The 16,245-nt window shown below is 55.9% G+C and overlaps 1 protein-coding gene across 1 annotated transcript; it reads right to left on the bottom strand.

Moving 5' to 3' along the window:
* LGALS3BP (galectin 3 binding protein) lies at positions 1–9,998 on the bottom strand. The gene is made up of 6 exons (XM_031469226.2): positions 9,940–9,998; positions 8,098–8,173; positions 6,918–7,109; positions 6,122–6,253; positions 3,513–3,765; positions 1–1,368 (listed from the first exon to the last, which is right to left on the bottom strand). Exons 2-6 carry the CDS (start codon positions 8,147–8,149, stop codon positions 336–338), a joined length of 1,662 nt encoding a protein of 553 aa, XP_031325086.1. The 5' UTR covers positions 8,150–8,173; positions 9,940–9,998; the 3' UTR covers positions 1–335.
* Positions 9,999–16,245: the final 6,247 nt, after the last annotated feature.

Here is a 16,245-nt window from a genome sequence, read left to right as displayed (position 1 = left end):
TGGGAACCATGGCACAATTTTAATGAGCTCAGACAAGGGACGGCGGAGGGCAGAGGGGAAAGGCCGTGTGGGACCAGCCACGTCTGGCTGCTCTCCGACAAACCAGCCGGGCAGCGGGAAGTGAGAGTTCTCAGCTTTGGAGTACACTAGTTGAAACCTTCCAGTAATTTCTTTGGGCTCCGAGAGCTCAGCAGAAGCAGGGGAGCCATCTGGTGGCCGGATGTTGGAGGTGGCTGCAGAGAGGCGGTGAAGGACGGATGGGAACCGGCCTGCAGGGCGTCCCGGGAGGTGCCTGGCTTCTGTGCGCTCCGGCCCCCCTGTCCCCGGACTCCTGACTAGTCCACGCCCGAGGAGTTGGTCAGGTAGAACGGACGGATGACCACTTGGAAGCTGCTGAAGGATCCCACTGGGCAGGGGAAGAAGGAAGCCCTCCTGGAGTCGTTGGTGCTCAGAGTGCTGGGGATCAAGGCCTTCCGGTCCTCGAAGTCAGTGACATCCGCCACGAAGTGCCCCTCACACAGCATCAGGGCCTTGTTCTCGTAGCCGACGGTGGGATCCGAGTAGCCGGACTTGGAGAGGGCCAGGAGCGGGGGCTCGTCAGAGGAGCACGAGTAGCCGTAGTTCCAGCAGCTCTGGACGGTGGGGAGGTAGACGAAAGCCCAGGAGACGAGGCTGGCCTGGAAGAGGAAGCTGGGGTGCTGCGGGGTCTGGAAGGACCGGTAGGGGTTGTAACCGGAGCCCGTCACGGAGGCGCTCCAGGTGGGCGAGGTGTAGAGCCGCGGCTGGTAGATGTCCTCGGTGAGGTTCAGGCCTCTGTACTGGGCCAGCAGCTGGAAGGGCACCGTGTGGAACTCCAGGGCCTGCAGCGTCTTCTTCTGGAAGAGGGCCTTGTGACTCCAATACAGGGACAGGTTAAACTGCAGCTTGAAGAGGTCCCTGGGTGGCATCATGGGGAAGCGGACCTCCTCCACCAAGCCCTCCACGTCCGTGTGGGAGGCGCGCCTCTCCCGGCTCCAGGTGTCTACGGCCATCAGCAGGGCCAGCTCACTGGGCACGACCAGCTCGCTCTTGGAGAGCAGCGTGCGGAGGAGGGCCAGGGGCACGCTCGGCCAGGCGTCGGCCTGCGTCAGGGCCCCAAAGTTCCAGGCCAGGAACTGCACGCAGACCTCCTCCAGCACAGGGTCCTGGGTGGCAAGGGCGTAGGCATAGAGGTCCAGGGGTGTCCGGAAGGAGGGGTCTTGGGGGAGGAAGATGGCAAAGAGGCTGCTGCAGTAGCCCTGCAGCTGCTTGGCCCCGTAGGTGGAGGCCAGCTTGTGTAAGCACTTCACCGACGACAGAGAGACGTCTATCCTCCGGGAGTAGAGGTACCTGGGGGGAGACGAGGGCTGACCACCTGGCCACACGCCTGACCCTGCAGGACGACACCCGTGCCCGGCCGCATGCTCGCCGTCGAGTGCTGACACACCTGGGCGAGCCATTTCAAGTGGCATTTGGTGCCCCCTGATTTATCTCCTGGATCAGCCCACACGCCAAGCTCACGTTTGCTCAGAGCCATGTGTGCTGACAGCTGGGCGGACTCCATGCTCCTGGAAGATGTTACTTCCCCCTCATCTGCGAGGGAGGTGGCCCCACCCCCTCCTCCATCATCATCATCATCCTCCCGGGTGGGACCTGCCAGCCACGCCCTGCATCAGCATTGCACTGACCCTCCCTTCTTGTCATCACACCCCTGGCCAGACCCCTTCAGTCCCCCTGGGTGCCCCTCTGCCCCCAGCTCCTGTCCGGTGCCCCCACGACATGGTCATCGCCCCTGGTCGCCTGCTGTCTGCCTCCCCTGTCAGCCGTGAGCCCTGCGGGTGGCACCCAGTCTGTGCTGTTTGCCACGGAACTCAGTTATGTTCCTCGGTTCCGCAGGAACCACTTTGCTGCGTAAAGACGTACGAGGAGGGAGCCTGCTGGGAGGGGAAACGCCTGGCTGTGGCTGCCCACGTCTCCTGGGACATGGTGAGTGGGGTTCTGCTGTTAGGAAGAGCCAAACTCTCCCCTGGCCTCTCTCGAATGCTGGGCCTTCCAGGGACACCTGGACTTGCGGGCCACTTCATCACTTGAACACAGAGCCAGGTTTGCCCAGAGAGAAGCCGGGGCCCTGCAGTGCCCAGTGACAGTGCAGAGGCAGGCCCTCCCTCCTCGCACCCTCCCTACCCTCGTTCACTCAGCACATCACGTGATCCTGCTGTCAACCACAAACTCGGAAGCAAACAAGGGCACCTGCAGTCTCCGGCCCATCGCCCACGGCTGGGTGTCTGCAGCCTCCAGCCCGGGCCCGGGAGCCCTGCCCTGTGCGGCACCAGGACAGCGCGCGGGGGCCCTCCGCTCTCGTCCGCAGCGGGACCACAGAGCCCCCGACAAATGGCAGTTGACAAATAGAGCGAGGAAACCTCAGCGTGTTCCTGTCTCCACCTCTTAATTCCCATTTCAGGCCAGAGACGGGTGGTTCCCAGGCTGCTGGGAGCCGCACAGCCCCCAGCCCAGGGAAGCCACAGCCCGGCTGGCTCTCCCCAGTCCGGGCATGCCTGCTGCCCTCAGCCTCAGGCAGGCGCCCAAGAGGGTGTGGCCGGTGGGTCCCAAGCAGCCCTGCCTCGCCATCAGGGAAGAAAATACTTTGAAAGGTAGGAGAAAGACCAAAGGCCAGGAGGTGTTAGTGACCCTCAGAAACCAGGGATCTGGCGAAAAGTCAGGCAACTGACAGGAGGCCCCGGACAGCAGGTGCTGCATGGTGACCACCAGGCAGACGGAAGGGGAGTCTGTGGGGCGGCCCCAGAGAGCAGGGGTCTCCTGAGGCCTTCGGGGGCCTGGATGGGGCTCACTGCAGCCCCTCTGCCTTGGGGGAGGAAGGAAGAGAGAGGGGGACAGAGACAGGGAGGGACAGAGACAGGGAGAGAGAGCCAGGGCACATGGCCAGATAGTCCAGAAAAATCACTGAGCTTTGACCAAGGGTGGTGACTCCAACGGGGACCAGGAAGGTGGGGACAGGCACCTGCTGTCTCTCAAAGGTATTACATGAAATCGATCCCACTTGGAGGGGCACAGGATAGCCACCAAATTCTCATACTTGGCTGCAAAGAAACTATTTTAATCTGTTTTTAATTGCCATTTGTTGTTTTCCCTTAAACGTCAAGGTCAGGTGCATACGGCTCTGGGTCACAGGAGTGAGAGAGCAGCTCTTCCTGTATGCTGCTCTTTTTTCAGATCCATGCTTTCAGAACACCAGCCCCCGGGAGGCCCCCGGGCGGTGACAGTGGCCCCGGAGCCGGGCGCTCTGCACGTGTGAGTGTGCAGAAACACGCGCACGTCAGGAGTGTGCACGAGCGTGTGGATGTGAGTGTGTGCGTGTTGTGCACACGTGTGTTCGTGAAAGCACGGCTGTGGTCAGTGCTGCAGCCCTCGTCCCCGTGGTTTGCCTCTGGAGGGGATGCTGCCCGGCCCTGGCCCCCAGCCCCCAGGACGCTCACCTGATAAAGTCCCTGACGACCGGCACGCACCCGGCATCCACCTCCATGGTGACCCTGCTGCCCGGCTCCTTCCACAGGCTGCGGGCCTCCGGGTTGGTGGACAAGATCAGCTTGTGGGCACAGATGCCCAGCTCCTCCTCCTCCTTCACCTTGACCTTGATGAACAGGTCGCAGCCCCTCTGGCTCTCAAAGATCTGCTCCAGAGCCGCGGGGAGCTCGCTGGACAAGTCGAGGGTGTGGACGCCTCTGGTCTCTGAGGAGCAGAAGGGAACATGGCAGCCTGTGAGGAGGGGCCCCAGCACACGTGTGCTCTGAGCGAAAACACCTCCGCGCCCTGGAGTTAGCCCCTGCCCTTAAGCCCTGGCTCGGGCCTGCCTCGTCTGCTCAGAGAGGCTCTGGGAGGGCTAGGGGGCAGCCCTGGAAGGCAGGGTGCTGCTGCCCCCACAGCCCCAAGCCCCGGCAAACACCCCTCATTAGCTCATCTGCTCCCCCCAATTCAGACAGCACACCCAGGCGGCGGACTTGGAGGTGCTGGCTTCCACAGCCTGGGCTCCCATCCCAGTCAGTCAATCAGTCCACCCAGCTGTGACCTCCTAAAACCCAAATCTCCTGCCTGGTTTGTTCTGAAGAGGGAGGGTCTCACGGCAATCCTGCTTGGAGCTTTGGGGCCTTTAGCAGCCTCCTTCAGGGGACCGAGTCCTAGGGAAGCTACTCGAAGGCCCCAGGGTGGTTTGAGGGTGATATACCCCCTCCCCCAGGCCCTCCCAAAGCTGGACAGGAAACTAAATCCCATCTGTTCTTTCTTTGCCACAAACAGGTTTGAATCAATTCTGACAATTAAACCAGGAGGGCTCAGCACTCCCCAGTTCCCCTCCCCCCACACCCCAGACTCTCCTCCAGCCTCCACTCTTGCCCCGGCGCTCCCCACCAGGCCAGGGCCGCATCCTGCCCTGCACTCCAGCCCCACGGCCCAGGCGCCTCCCGTACCTGCCGCAGCGGGAGACCCCCACTCCTGCCACGAACACCCTGGCTTCCCGCATGGCCCCCACGCCTGAGGCCGCACACGTCCCCCTCTGAGCGCGAGCCCAGGCAGAAGGGCAAGTGGTCACGAGAGAGCAGAGAACGGCAATAGCACCAGGGCTCAGGGATCAAACCGAGCACCCGGGTCTATCTGGAACACCCGATGGAGTCAGGGCCGAGCGGAGGGCTAGGGCTGTTTGCGATCAGGCCTTCCGGCCCCAGGAAACATTTAAAGCGGGCAGTGTGAGCCCGGGATGGGGGCGGGGCGTGGGGGTGGCGTAACGGGTTTCAGAGTGAGCACTAAGGGAGATAAAAGCCTGGTGTTTAGGGAGCTGAGCCTGCAGCCTGTGCGCGTGGGAGCACAGGCGCACCTCGTCTGGCTGCGCTTGGCAGGTGCCGCGCTTCTCACAAACAGAAGGTCTGTGGCAACTGTGCGTCGAGCACGTCTGTCGCCGCCATTTTTTCTGATGGTATCTGCTCACTTCTGTCTCTGTGTCACATTTTGTAATTCTTGTCATGTTTCTCACTTTTTCGTTATCATTATATTTGTTACGGTGACCTGTGTTCAGTGGGCTTTGATGTGACTATTGCAAAAAGATTACTACTTGCTGAAGGCTCAGATAGTGGCTGGCATTTCTTAGCAATAAAGAACTTTTTAATTAAGGTGTGTACATTGTTTTTTTTCACTGATAGCTGCTCTTGGTTTGTTGATTTTATGCCACCAATCTATTCTATTTAGGACTGGCTGTCTTTACATTTGCTCTCTACAAAAAAAAGAAAGAAAGAAAGAGTGAAAGTGTTTATATTTATTTTATCTAAAACTCTCCAGCTTCAGTCCTCCAACATACAAGGCCCTGCCCTTGTGCACGGGCCACGGTCCCCTGCACCTCCCCGTGACCGCGAGGGGGAGCTGCTGGGCCGGGAGTTTGCACTGGTGGCAAGGGCTTGCTTTCTCACTAGCAGATGGGAATAGGGTCAGAATCTTTGTTCTAGTTGGAGCTCTGCTTCCAGCTAAGAGCGCTTGCTGATTTATTATATTGATTACTACACTACACATTATATTAACTCCAGGGGCATGACATGGTGATTCAACACTCCTGTGTTACATTGTTTCTTCAGACACAATGCTGTTGCACATCAGTAACCTACAGTAAAGCGAAAACGTCACTTTTGCAGTCAGTGGGAAACCGAGAAATTCAGGTGACTTGCTTTACTGTGATGCTCGCTTTGTCGCGCAGGTCTGGAACCCGCCCTGTGCTATCTCCGAGCTGTACCTGTATTTGGAATGTGGCTCACTGCCCAAGAATCGGGTTAAATGAAGCAATTCTGGGCAGCTCCAGCGAGGGGCAGTGAGGAAGCAGGGATTTGCTGCTGTGAGGTGGTGTGACCCGCAGGCTTTCCCGCCCCTCCTGGAGAGTGGGCTCCACCTGTGAGCCTTTGCACAGGTGGCTCTGTGACCCTAGCGGAGGGGCAGGGAGCCGGCGTGACCGCCGTCCCTGGGACCCAGGGCCTGGGCCCCCATGGTAGCTCTTGGGGAGGGGATGCAGGGAGGACCCTGGGGCTCAGGATGGAGCGTGCCCCCCACTCACCGTTGCTGCAGATGACACTGGCATCCTGGTCATGTCTACAGTTGCTTTTCATCCAGCCCAGGGATCTGCAGTTGGCCAGCGAGGGCTCTGTCCCAGTGCACTCCACCTCGTCCAGCATGATGGGGCCACTTCCTGGTGGCCCAGCAAGGACAACAGAGGCTGGGGGGGGGGGGTCTGGGGCTCTTGGCCCGGGGGGGGGGGCCCGCAAACAAGGCTGCTCCTCCGAGAAGCCTTGTAAACAAGTCACATGTATTGCATGAGATGGAAAAAAGCACTCCACAATCCTGCCGTTCCAGTGAAGCGGCTCCTGACTAGTTAAAGCCCCTCCAGTGCCCGTCCACGTGTGCACGTGTCTTCTACCAGTGCCACCGGTAACTACTCCAGTGCGGGTTCAGATCTACTATTGTCACATTGTACCACAAACTAGCCTTTGTTCTCACAGAGTCTGTCTGCTTCGCAAATATCGAATTATACTGTCACTTGTGTGTCTCCTGTTGCTGAATATTTGGATCATGTCCCCTTTTTCAGAAATACAGCCACTTGCACACAGACTTTTCTTTTGGGGGGAAATTTTTTGAAGAAAGTACATTCTGAGGAGTGGAGCCTCTGGGCCAGAGGGAACGGCCACTGGCCGAGTGGAATGAGCCGGCCTGCCAGCACAGAGCTTCGGCCTGTTTGAAAACCTGGCTAGTGCGGAGCAGCAGGGATGCCATTCGTACACATTAGGTACCATCCCTCCCCGGCCCAGCTGTTTGGCAGGGTCCAGCTTTGGAGGACCTGGGGACCCGCAGCCTACCTGGCCCAAAGGTGGCTCTGCCCAGAGCCTCGGTGGCGTTCCTGAAGCCCAGGGCCCGGCAGACGACATTGGCATCCGTCAGGTCCCACATATTGTCACACACCGTCCCCCACTGGCCACTGTAGAAGATCTCCACACGGCCCTCGTTGGCGGTGTCCCCATTGACCAGCCGCATGTCACCATCTTTCGTGCCTGCAGCCTCCCGAGGGAGAGCGGAGGTCAGCAGGGATGAAGACTGGGCGCTGGGCCTCCATCCACCACTTCTCAGGGGCCATGTCCTTTCATGGGGACAGTAGAGTTCTCCCCAACCAGGGGTGACCCCTGGACCATTAGCTCTGAAGCACCCCCATCTGTCCTCGAGGGGGTCACATGCTGGGGAGGAGTTAAAATTCACATAGACCCCCCACACACACACAGAGGGGAGGCCCCCTGTTTCTTGCCTGAGCACTGAGCCCTTCACTCCATTGATGGAGAAGGGGCAGAGGGCTGGACTGCTGCCTGACAGGGGAGGTGGCAGGACCCCAAGGGAAGAGTGGGGGATGGGGCCGAGGCCCACACTGACCCTGCCTGAGGGTGTCTGGGGCTTGGGGGTGCAGCCTGGGTACCCCGCTGGGAGGGGTGTGGGGGAATTCCTGGGGGCAACAGGCCCAGGGCCCCCCAGAAACACAGGCCGGACATGAAAGGTGTGGAGAGAAAGTGGGGTCCCAGCCCTACCTTGCTCCCCTGCCCCCCTGAGCCAACAGCATGAGATGGGAGTTGGGGGTGATGTCAAAGGGCGAGCCTCAGATGAGGGTGAAACAGGCCTCCGTGAGGTCACCAGGACGAGGAAGGGACTCGAAGAGTAAAGAGCATGAGGACAGGCGCCCAGGACTCAGGAAACTGACTGTGTCCACTCTCCCCCACCCCCCACCCCCACCCCCAGCATTTGGCCACCCTGTTGGGCCCTCCTGGGCCCTCTGGTTCCCGCCGGATGAAATGGAGGAGCCCTCTGCATCCCCTCCAAAACCTACAAGCCATGACTCGGGACAACGGGGCTTCAAGCAGGAGAGAAGGCCCAGGCTGGGCTCCGCGACCCAGGACCCGGCAGAGCCTTGCAAGGAGCGGCTTAACCCCGCAGAGCACAGGGGCAGCGCTTCACAGACCGCTGCTCTCGGCGTTTCCTGGGGCTCCGCTCACTCACCTTGGGTCCCTGCCAAGAGCAGCCACATCCAGAAGAGCTGTAGTGGGGCCATGGCCAGGCCTGGGAGCCCCTCGTCCTGCAGCAGAGGAGGCAGCTGAGTGAGACGGTGGAGACAGAAGGCCCTCGGGACCCGGACTAGTCTGTCCATCCAGCCTGTAGACCCTGCTCGTGGAGGGCTGCAGGCGGGCACGGTGCCTGCTCTCTCAGAGCCGTGAGTGTGGGAAACCCCCTTGCCCAGTTTGAAGGGGGGGTCCTCCAAGGACAAGGAAGACTTGCTCAGATGAAGGGGTCTCTGGGCAGCAAGGACAGTGGGAACAGGAGCCCATCTCAGAAAGCTAGGCCCTGGGTGTGGCTGTCGGGGGGAATGGGTGGTGTGGGTGGGGAGGGAGGAGGCAGGGGGTGCAGGGCCCAGACTGGGAGGGGCTGGGGAGCCCTGATCAGGGTGGGACTATGTCTAGGCAATGGAGTCCTGTGGGAGTGCCCCGATATCTGCAGCAGACGAAGAACATTCTATGGGTTCTGGACCACGTGAGCCCCAGAAGGGAACAGAGTGAGAGCAGGACAGGATGAGAGGACATGCTGAGCCCGCTCAGTGCGGGCCTGGCACTGACCCCTCTGAGATCAGTGTCCCTAGGAACAGAGGCTCGGAGAGGCAGGGGACCACCAAGGCCACACATCCAAGCCAGCTGAGGGGCCCAGGTCTCCCCGCTTTTGCCTGAACTTCTTGCCTCTGACTAATTTTCACCGCTCGCTTTTCCTCCTCACCCCCGTGCTGCCCCTCACCTGCCCTCTCCCTGCACACGTGGAAGGTTGCGGGTCACAGCTGCTCTGGCTCCGTAAGAACCCTGCAACCCCCACACACCCGCAGGGTCCAGCAAGAAAGGGTGAGGCTGCTGTTGTGGGGGTCCCTTCTGTCAGGGCCTGGTGACCCTGAGGCAGCATCCCAGTTGTGCATTAACCAGACACCCAGGGGCTCCCAGGTACAGGGGCCTGTTAACCATCACTGACCCATGGCCAGGACTGCTCACATCACTGGCTCGTGGGATCCTCAGCACAGCCCGGAGAAACGCCTCGATGACCCCACCTCACAAGTGAGGGAGCCCAGAGTCGTAACCAGCTCCGGCTCAAACATCTGGGAAGCGATGCGTCGGGGGAGACGCGGTGGGGTCTGCCCAGCAGCCGCCCGCTCTTCATGGCACTGACCTCAGCAGATGGCCGAGGGGCTGGGGTGACCAGCTGTCCGGTGCACCAGGGCCTGTCCCTGTTTTAGCACTAGAAGTCCTGCACCCTGGGACATGCTCTCGGTCCCAGGTACACAGGGATGGCTGGTCACCCTGTGAACTCCTCAGAGAGTGACAGCCACCAGCTTTGCTCACCCTGGAACAGGAACTTGGGGCCCCAGACAAATGGCCATTCAGGCATGCGGTACATGGCATGCAAATGTCACTGCCCTTGGGGTGGCCATGGCAACCCATTTTTGCCCGACTCTCTCATTCAGGAAGTGGGACAGAGCTGCCTGGCCCTGGCCCAGTTGGTGCCTTTGCGCAGACTAGAAAAAGGTGCTCTTCCTTTGGGCAGGTCCAGCCTGGGCTGGAACACACAGATCCGGGCACGTTGGCTGAATTCTGAGCCTGCTTGCCCTTTGGCTGGGGTCCTTATACCGTGAGCAGCCTGCCCAGCTGTACATGGAGACTCTTCGGGTGCGGGAGCAGCAGTGACGGTCCCTGGGTGCAGGAGGAGCATCAGCGCCCCAGCTGGGTACAAGGAGGGAGACTTGGCTCCTGTGCACTACATTGTATAGAGAGGGGGACACCCACCTGACAGCAAGAGGAGAGAGCTTACCTGCCCTAGGCAACCACGGACGGATGTTCCAGAGTCTCCCACCGGCAGATTGACCTTCAACCCAGAAAACCCTCCCAGTACACAGTGTGGTGAGGCTGCCAGGAAAAGCTTCAGAAAACTCAGTCTAGTTTCGGTTTCTGGAAACCACCTGACACTGTTTCCTTTTGGGGTTGGCTGCCGCCAAGGCTTGCGGCCCCACCCCCCTTAGCTCTGACTGCGAGCGCTGGGGGTGGCGGCAATCCAAGGCAGCAGTCCGCAGAGGGCAGACCAGCAGAGGCAGACGGATGCTGCAACCAGAGCAAGGCGGCTAACGGCCACATTTGAACTTCAACACTCTTCCAAGCTGGACGGCCTGCGCTGAGGGAGGGAGGGGAGGAGAGGCAGGGGACAGCAGTTGGAAAAGCAGAGGGTGGGCACCGACAGGCCGGCTCTGCATCCGGTGACTGTGGCTCTCTCAGCGCATGCTCCAAGCCGCTCCCTGGGTCTCACCCACCGTGGGCAGGGGGGACACGGGTGGGTGGCAGCTCACGTGTGTCCACCCCGCTCTAAGCACTTGACACGCCTGCCCTCATCTCACCCCAGCGGGGGCAGCACCTCTGGAGGGGACATGAACTGTCCTGCCCCCTCACACCCCTTCCCTTTCCTCAGACACAGAGCCAGCACCTCGATTTTCCCCTGGGGAAGCACCCATCTCACCCCCAGGTAGTGTGGCTCCCCTGGGTCTGACCTGGGCCTGGCAGGTTGGAGACAAATGGTGTCAGAGAGGCGCCGTGATCCCAGCTGGCCCGGGGAGTCGGCTTCAGACTCATGGAGCAGGACCCTGGAGGGAGCAGGCGGCCTGGAGCTGCAGATGCCTGTGGTGCTCCAGGTGTGCCCAGGGAAAGGTGAGGGCAGAGCTGAGAGACGGAGGAACTGAGGTCCTGATGCTACGGTTTGAGCCCCTGTATCCAGCTGCCCTGAAGTCAAGGCCAATCCCTGGCTTCAAGGTTAAATGAGGCACTTAATGCCCTCTTTTGTTTCTGTCACTTGCATCCCAAGGTTCTGGATGAGGGTTATCCCCTTGGAATGCCCACACGTCTCTCTAATTCAGGGTCTGTCGGCACGTGAGAATTACCCAAGAGTTTTACAAACTCCTAACGCCTGGAACCATTAAGTCAGTGTCTAGAGTGGGGAGAGGCACTGGCATTAGAGCTTTGCAGGTGGCTCCCAAGTGCAGCCAGGGTTGAGAACCACAGGTGGAGACAGAGCCTCCCCGGCAGCCTCGAGTCCAAGAGAGCGCGCCTCCCAAGTCAGCCATTCAGTGACTACCTGCCCCAGACACGAGGTTCGAGGGGCTCCCGGCTCCTCCAATCCCCTCCTAAGAAGCTGTAAGGCTCCGTAGAGACAGCAGCAGAAGCAGAGGCGGCAGGAGAGCACGGAGTTTTGCCATCCCGCAGACCCCCGCTCTGCCGCCTCTCCTGCCTCCCTGGCCTTTGCAAGTGGCCGGTCAAGGTCAGGAGTGCAGAGGCAGTCCTTTGTTGGTGGCAACGATGAGAACCTGAAGTTGCCACATCTTTAGCCCCAGAGTCCTTTTCTGCTGGAAAGTCCTTCGTGGGCAGGTATCAAAATGTAAGACTGAGGCCCCGAAACTTAACCAAGGCACGGGTGTCTGTCCCTCTCCACCCCACCAGCTCTCAGGGCCTTTCCAGCCCTAGGCCCATAAAGGGAACCGGATCACGGGCTTGAGACCATCTGCTCCAAGAGGAGTGGCTCGCTTCTGCTAAGGAAACCGTGAAAGGCCGAAGCCACAGACGATCGGGCCAGTTGTGACAACGTGTGGGCCACAGCCGAGACACGGCAGGGAGCGGGCTGGGGGCTGTCAGACACCAGAGCCCTACGAGCTGTAAGATACTCTTCTGTGCCCCTTCTCCTGCCAAACACGGGAAAGCCTCCTGTAATGCTGACAGAGAATAAACCTTTGACAGGAAGTGACCCATTCAATGCTCCCAGCCGCTGTGGGAAGGGGCGGCTCTTAACTCTTTAATAGATGAGAAAAGAGAGGTGCAGAGGGGAAAGCTGCCCCGTGATGCAGCCGGAAGAGGGAGAGAGGGACTCAAGCCCACACTTTTCTCTCCTTAAAAAAAACTGGCTGACATACAATAAAATGCATCGATGTAACCAGTTTTGACAAAGGGACACAGATGGTAACCATGATGGTCTTCGTATACAGAACATTCTCGTCACTCCAAGTGTTCTCTTATGCCCTCTGCAGACAGTCCCTTCCGCCAGTCCCCACCCTGCCAGCCGCCACTGCAGCTCTGCGTGTTCCAGACTTTCGCAGAAATGGAAACATATTATTTAACTTAGCACATGCTTTTGAGATGTCACTGAGAATATCAGCCATTGGCTCTTTTTTTTTTTTGCTGAGTAGTAGTCCACGAGGTGGACAGACCACAATCTGTTTACGAGTTTATGCACCGATGGACATTTGCGTCATTCCCATTGTGGACCATGGTTTGCCCCCCTTATCCATGGCTTCGCTTTCTGCAGTTTCGGTTACCTGTGGTAGGTAAACTGCAGTCCAAAAATATTAAATGGAGAATTCCAAAAAGAAAACAATTCATAAATTTTGAACTGTGTGCCGTTCTGAGTAGGGAGATGAAAACTTGTGCTGTCCTGCCCGGGACGTGAGTCATCCCTTTGGTGAATCCTGCCCGTCGGCCAGGTAGTAGCCGACTCAGGTATCAGGTCGACTGTCGAGGTATCACGGTGCTTGTGTTCGGGTAACTCTTATTTTACTGAATAATGGCCTCAAAGCACAGAGCAGTGATGCTGTGATTTGGATATTCTCTTACTGTGCCTGATATATAAATTAAACGTTATCACAGGCATGCATGTAGAGGAAAAGACAGACTATTTTGGAGTTTGATACTACCCCTAGTTTCAGGCACCCACTGGGGTCTTGGAAAGCACCCCTGCGGAGAAAGGTGTGAAGGGGACCACCGTATTACAAAGAAAGCTGTTAGGAACATTTGGAGACAAGCCTGTGTAAATGCCCAGGGATAGGATGACGGGGTCATGTAGGAGATGTAGGTTTAACTTTTAAGAAGCTGTCAAACTGTTTTCCAAAGTGGCCACATCTTTCTGTATTCCTAGTAGCAATTCCTATGACTGTTTCAGTGGCTCTGAATCCTCTCCAATACTTGGCATTGTCAGTCTTTTCTGGTGGGTGTGGAGTGAAATCTGTCTTACGACTAATGATGTTGAGCATCGTTCCGCACGCTCATCCGTCATTCCTACACCCCCACCCCCCCGGGTGAAGTGTCTATCTGAATCTTAGGCACATTTAAAATTGGGCTGTTTGTCTTATTACTGAGCTGTGTAAGTTCTTCATATATTCCGGCTGCAAGTCCTTCAGCAGATATATGATTTGCAAGGTGTGTTTTGAGGGAAAAGCTTGCATTTTCATTTTCTTAACAGCGTCTTCTAAAGAGCAAAAGTTCTCAATCTGGATAAATCTCACCTTGCCATTCTTTCGGTGTCATATCTAAGAAACCTTTGCCTAGCCCAAAGTCGCAAAGATTTTCTACCATGTCTTCTAGGAGTTTTGTAGTTTTTGCCCTTGCATTTATGTCTATGATCTATTGTGAGTTGACTCTGCGTGCGGTGGGAGGCAAGGGTTTCAATCCTTTATTTCCTTACAGAATAGAGTTGTCCCAACACCACTTACGGAAACCCAGTCTTCTCCCCACTGAGTCACCCTGGGATCTCTGTCAAAAATCAACAGGCTGCATACAAATGGGTCTATTTCTGGACCCTCTTCTGTTCCACTGACTTTATGTATCTATTCTTACATCACTACCACATCTCGATGACTTACAATAAGCCTTGAAGTCACATAGCACAAGTCCTTCAACTGTGTTTTCCAACAGAAGACAGGATAAACATTGAGTCTAACTGAGTCTTTCCACCATGAAGACAGCATATTGTTTATCGAGATCTTCTTTCTTTCATCAGCGTTTTGTAGTTTCAGCATATAGATCCTGCACATATTTTATTAATTTTTATCTAACTATTTCATGGTTTTGGTACTATTATAAATGACACTGTTTTAAAAAACTTCCAATTGTCCACTGCAGTCATATAGAAATAAAATGAGTTTCTGTATGTGAGCTGCGTACCCTTCAGCTCTGCTGAACTCAGCCCTTAGTTCTTTGAAGAGTCCTCAGGTTTTCTTATCTATTTGATCTTGTCCTTGGCGAATAAAGACATTTTCATTCTTTCTTTTGCAATCTAAAGATGTTTCTTTTTCTTGCCTAACTGCACTGCCTGGGACCTGCCATAGGACGGTGGGTGATGGGCACAATGCCAGTCTCCTGGGTGGATCACTGAGCTGTGGCAACGTGAGAGGCTGTCACTGGAGGAAGAACAGGAACCTGTGGGGCCTTCCCGGAACAGACACCCACACCAACCGTGTCCTCTACCTGCCTCTTGTCTGTGGAAGAACGTTAGTCTCCTTAGCTTCTCCAAGTTCCAAAGAGTACATACAATCAGAGAAGTGAGAAAAGGCAGCAAGAAAGGAAAGCAGTCAAGCAAGACAAAATCGTCACAGTTTAGCCATTAAGCAAAGTCGAGGGCCTTCACTTCCTCCTCGAGGGCTCTAGATGACATTCTGAGCCGTGTCCTTTGAGCTGTTTTGCAGGCACTGAAACCCCTAGCGGGTGGAAGAAGTTAACTGCGTGCTGCCCACAAGCACGGAGACCCCAGACCTGCTGGAACCAGGAGGTTGACGATGAGGACTCCTGATGACCTCACCACCGACCCAACAGAAGCACGTCCACGAGCTGATCATTCAGCCCACAACCCCCTCCCTCACCCTGTCTTTAAAAACGTTCCCCTGAAAGCCTCCGGGGAGTTCAGGCCTTTTGAGCACTAGCTGCCCTGGACTCCTTGTTGGACACCCTGCAATAAACTCTGCACTTTCCTTCACCTCCACCTGGGGGCAGTACATTGGCTTTACCGCATATGGGCGAGTGAATCTGTGTTTAGTCTGGTAAAAAAAGGAACACAGCAACACTGTGTTAGTTTTGCAACTTCCTTGTGGTTTAAAATGATTTTGAAATAAAAAGTTAAGTGTTGGGAAAAAATGTGAAAGCTGGCATCCTTGCCTTATTCCCAGCCTTAGAAGGAAAAACATTCATTCACCATGAAGTACAACGTTAGCTGTGGATTTTTCAGAGTTGGGTTTTTTTTTTTTCTTTTTTTGAATCATGAATGGGTAGTGGATTTGGTGAAATGCTTTTTCTGTATCTTTGGAGAGTGTCATATGTTTTATCCTTTTTAGTCTGTTAATCTGGTGAATTATGTCGATTTTAGAATATTAAACCAACCTTGCATTCCTGGAATAAACCATATTTTGTTGTGAAGTATTTTCATTTTTATATGCTGCTGGACTCGACTGGGTAATTTTTGCCAAAGATTTTTGCCTCCGTGTTCATGAGGGGCACTCACTGGTCTGTATTCCTCTTTTCTTATATTTGTCTGGTTTTGGGGTCACGGCAGTGGTACCCTCACAGAATGATTTCCTATTTCCACAGTCATGGAAGGTTTTGTGTTGGCTTGTTGTAATTTCTTCCTTGAATGTTTGGCACAATTTACCAGTAAAGTCCTTTGGGCTTGGAATTTTCTTTATGTGAAGGTGTTTTATTTTTGCTTTACTCAAATCTTTTAACAATTTGATTAAGACATAATTCACCTTGAAATTGACCAATTTAAAGCACCACAGAAGACAGGATTCACATCTGGTAAGAAATTAATCTTTCCTCCTTTTTTTAACCCAGTTCTCAGATGACTTTGGGAGTTTCCTTTTGCTAATGAATTGTGTGAGTGCCAAGCAAGCCTGAGTCACAGCTTCTTAAAGAGATGGTCAAGAGCTGATTTTCAGTGTCTTCCTCTTTCGTGTGCTGTTCCCACCTCAGCCCGATGCGCTCCGGCTCCTCCCCTCCTGGAACTGTTCCTGCGAGGATCACAAAGAACCCCACATCTTCATTGTTGCTTGGCCCAGGGTCACTAAGTAAGTGTCAACTAATTTTCTAAGTCCCTGCTGTGTAAGGGTGTTGTTTACTGTTCACGATAGCTCTGTGAAGGAGCTCCGCTATGATCATTCTCTCACAGATGAGGAAACTGACGCACGGAGAGGTCAGGCGATCTACCCATGGTCACACAGCTGGAAAGTGTCAGAGCCAGGACTGGTACCTGGCAGTGACCTCAGAGCCTATTTTCTTCACCATTTTGACCAAAACAGCATCTTCAGACTCTAGGAAAAGT

This window comes from Camelus dromedarius, chromosome 16 (genome assembly GCF_036321535.1).
Source record: "Camelus dromedarius isolate mCamDro1 chromosome 16, mCamDro1.pat, whole genome shotgun sequence".
Lineage (NCBI taxonomy): Eukaryota > Metazoa > Chordata > Mammalia > Artiodactyla > Camelidae > Camelus > Camelus dromedarius.
The sequence above is the reverse complement of the archived record's forward strand: the minus strand, read 5'-3'. Positions and strand labels throughout refer to the sequence as shown.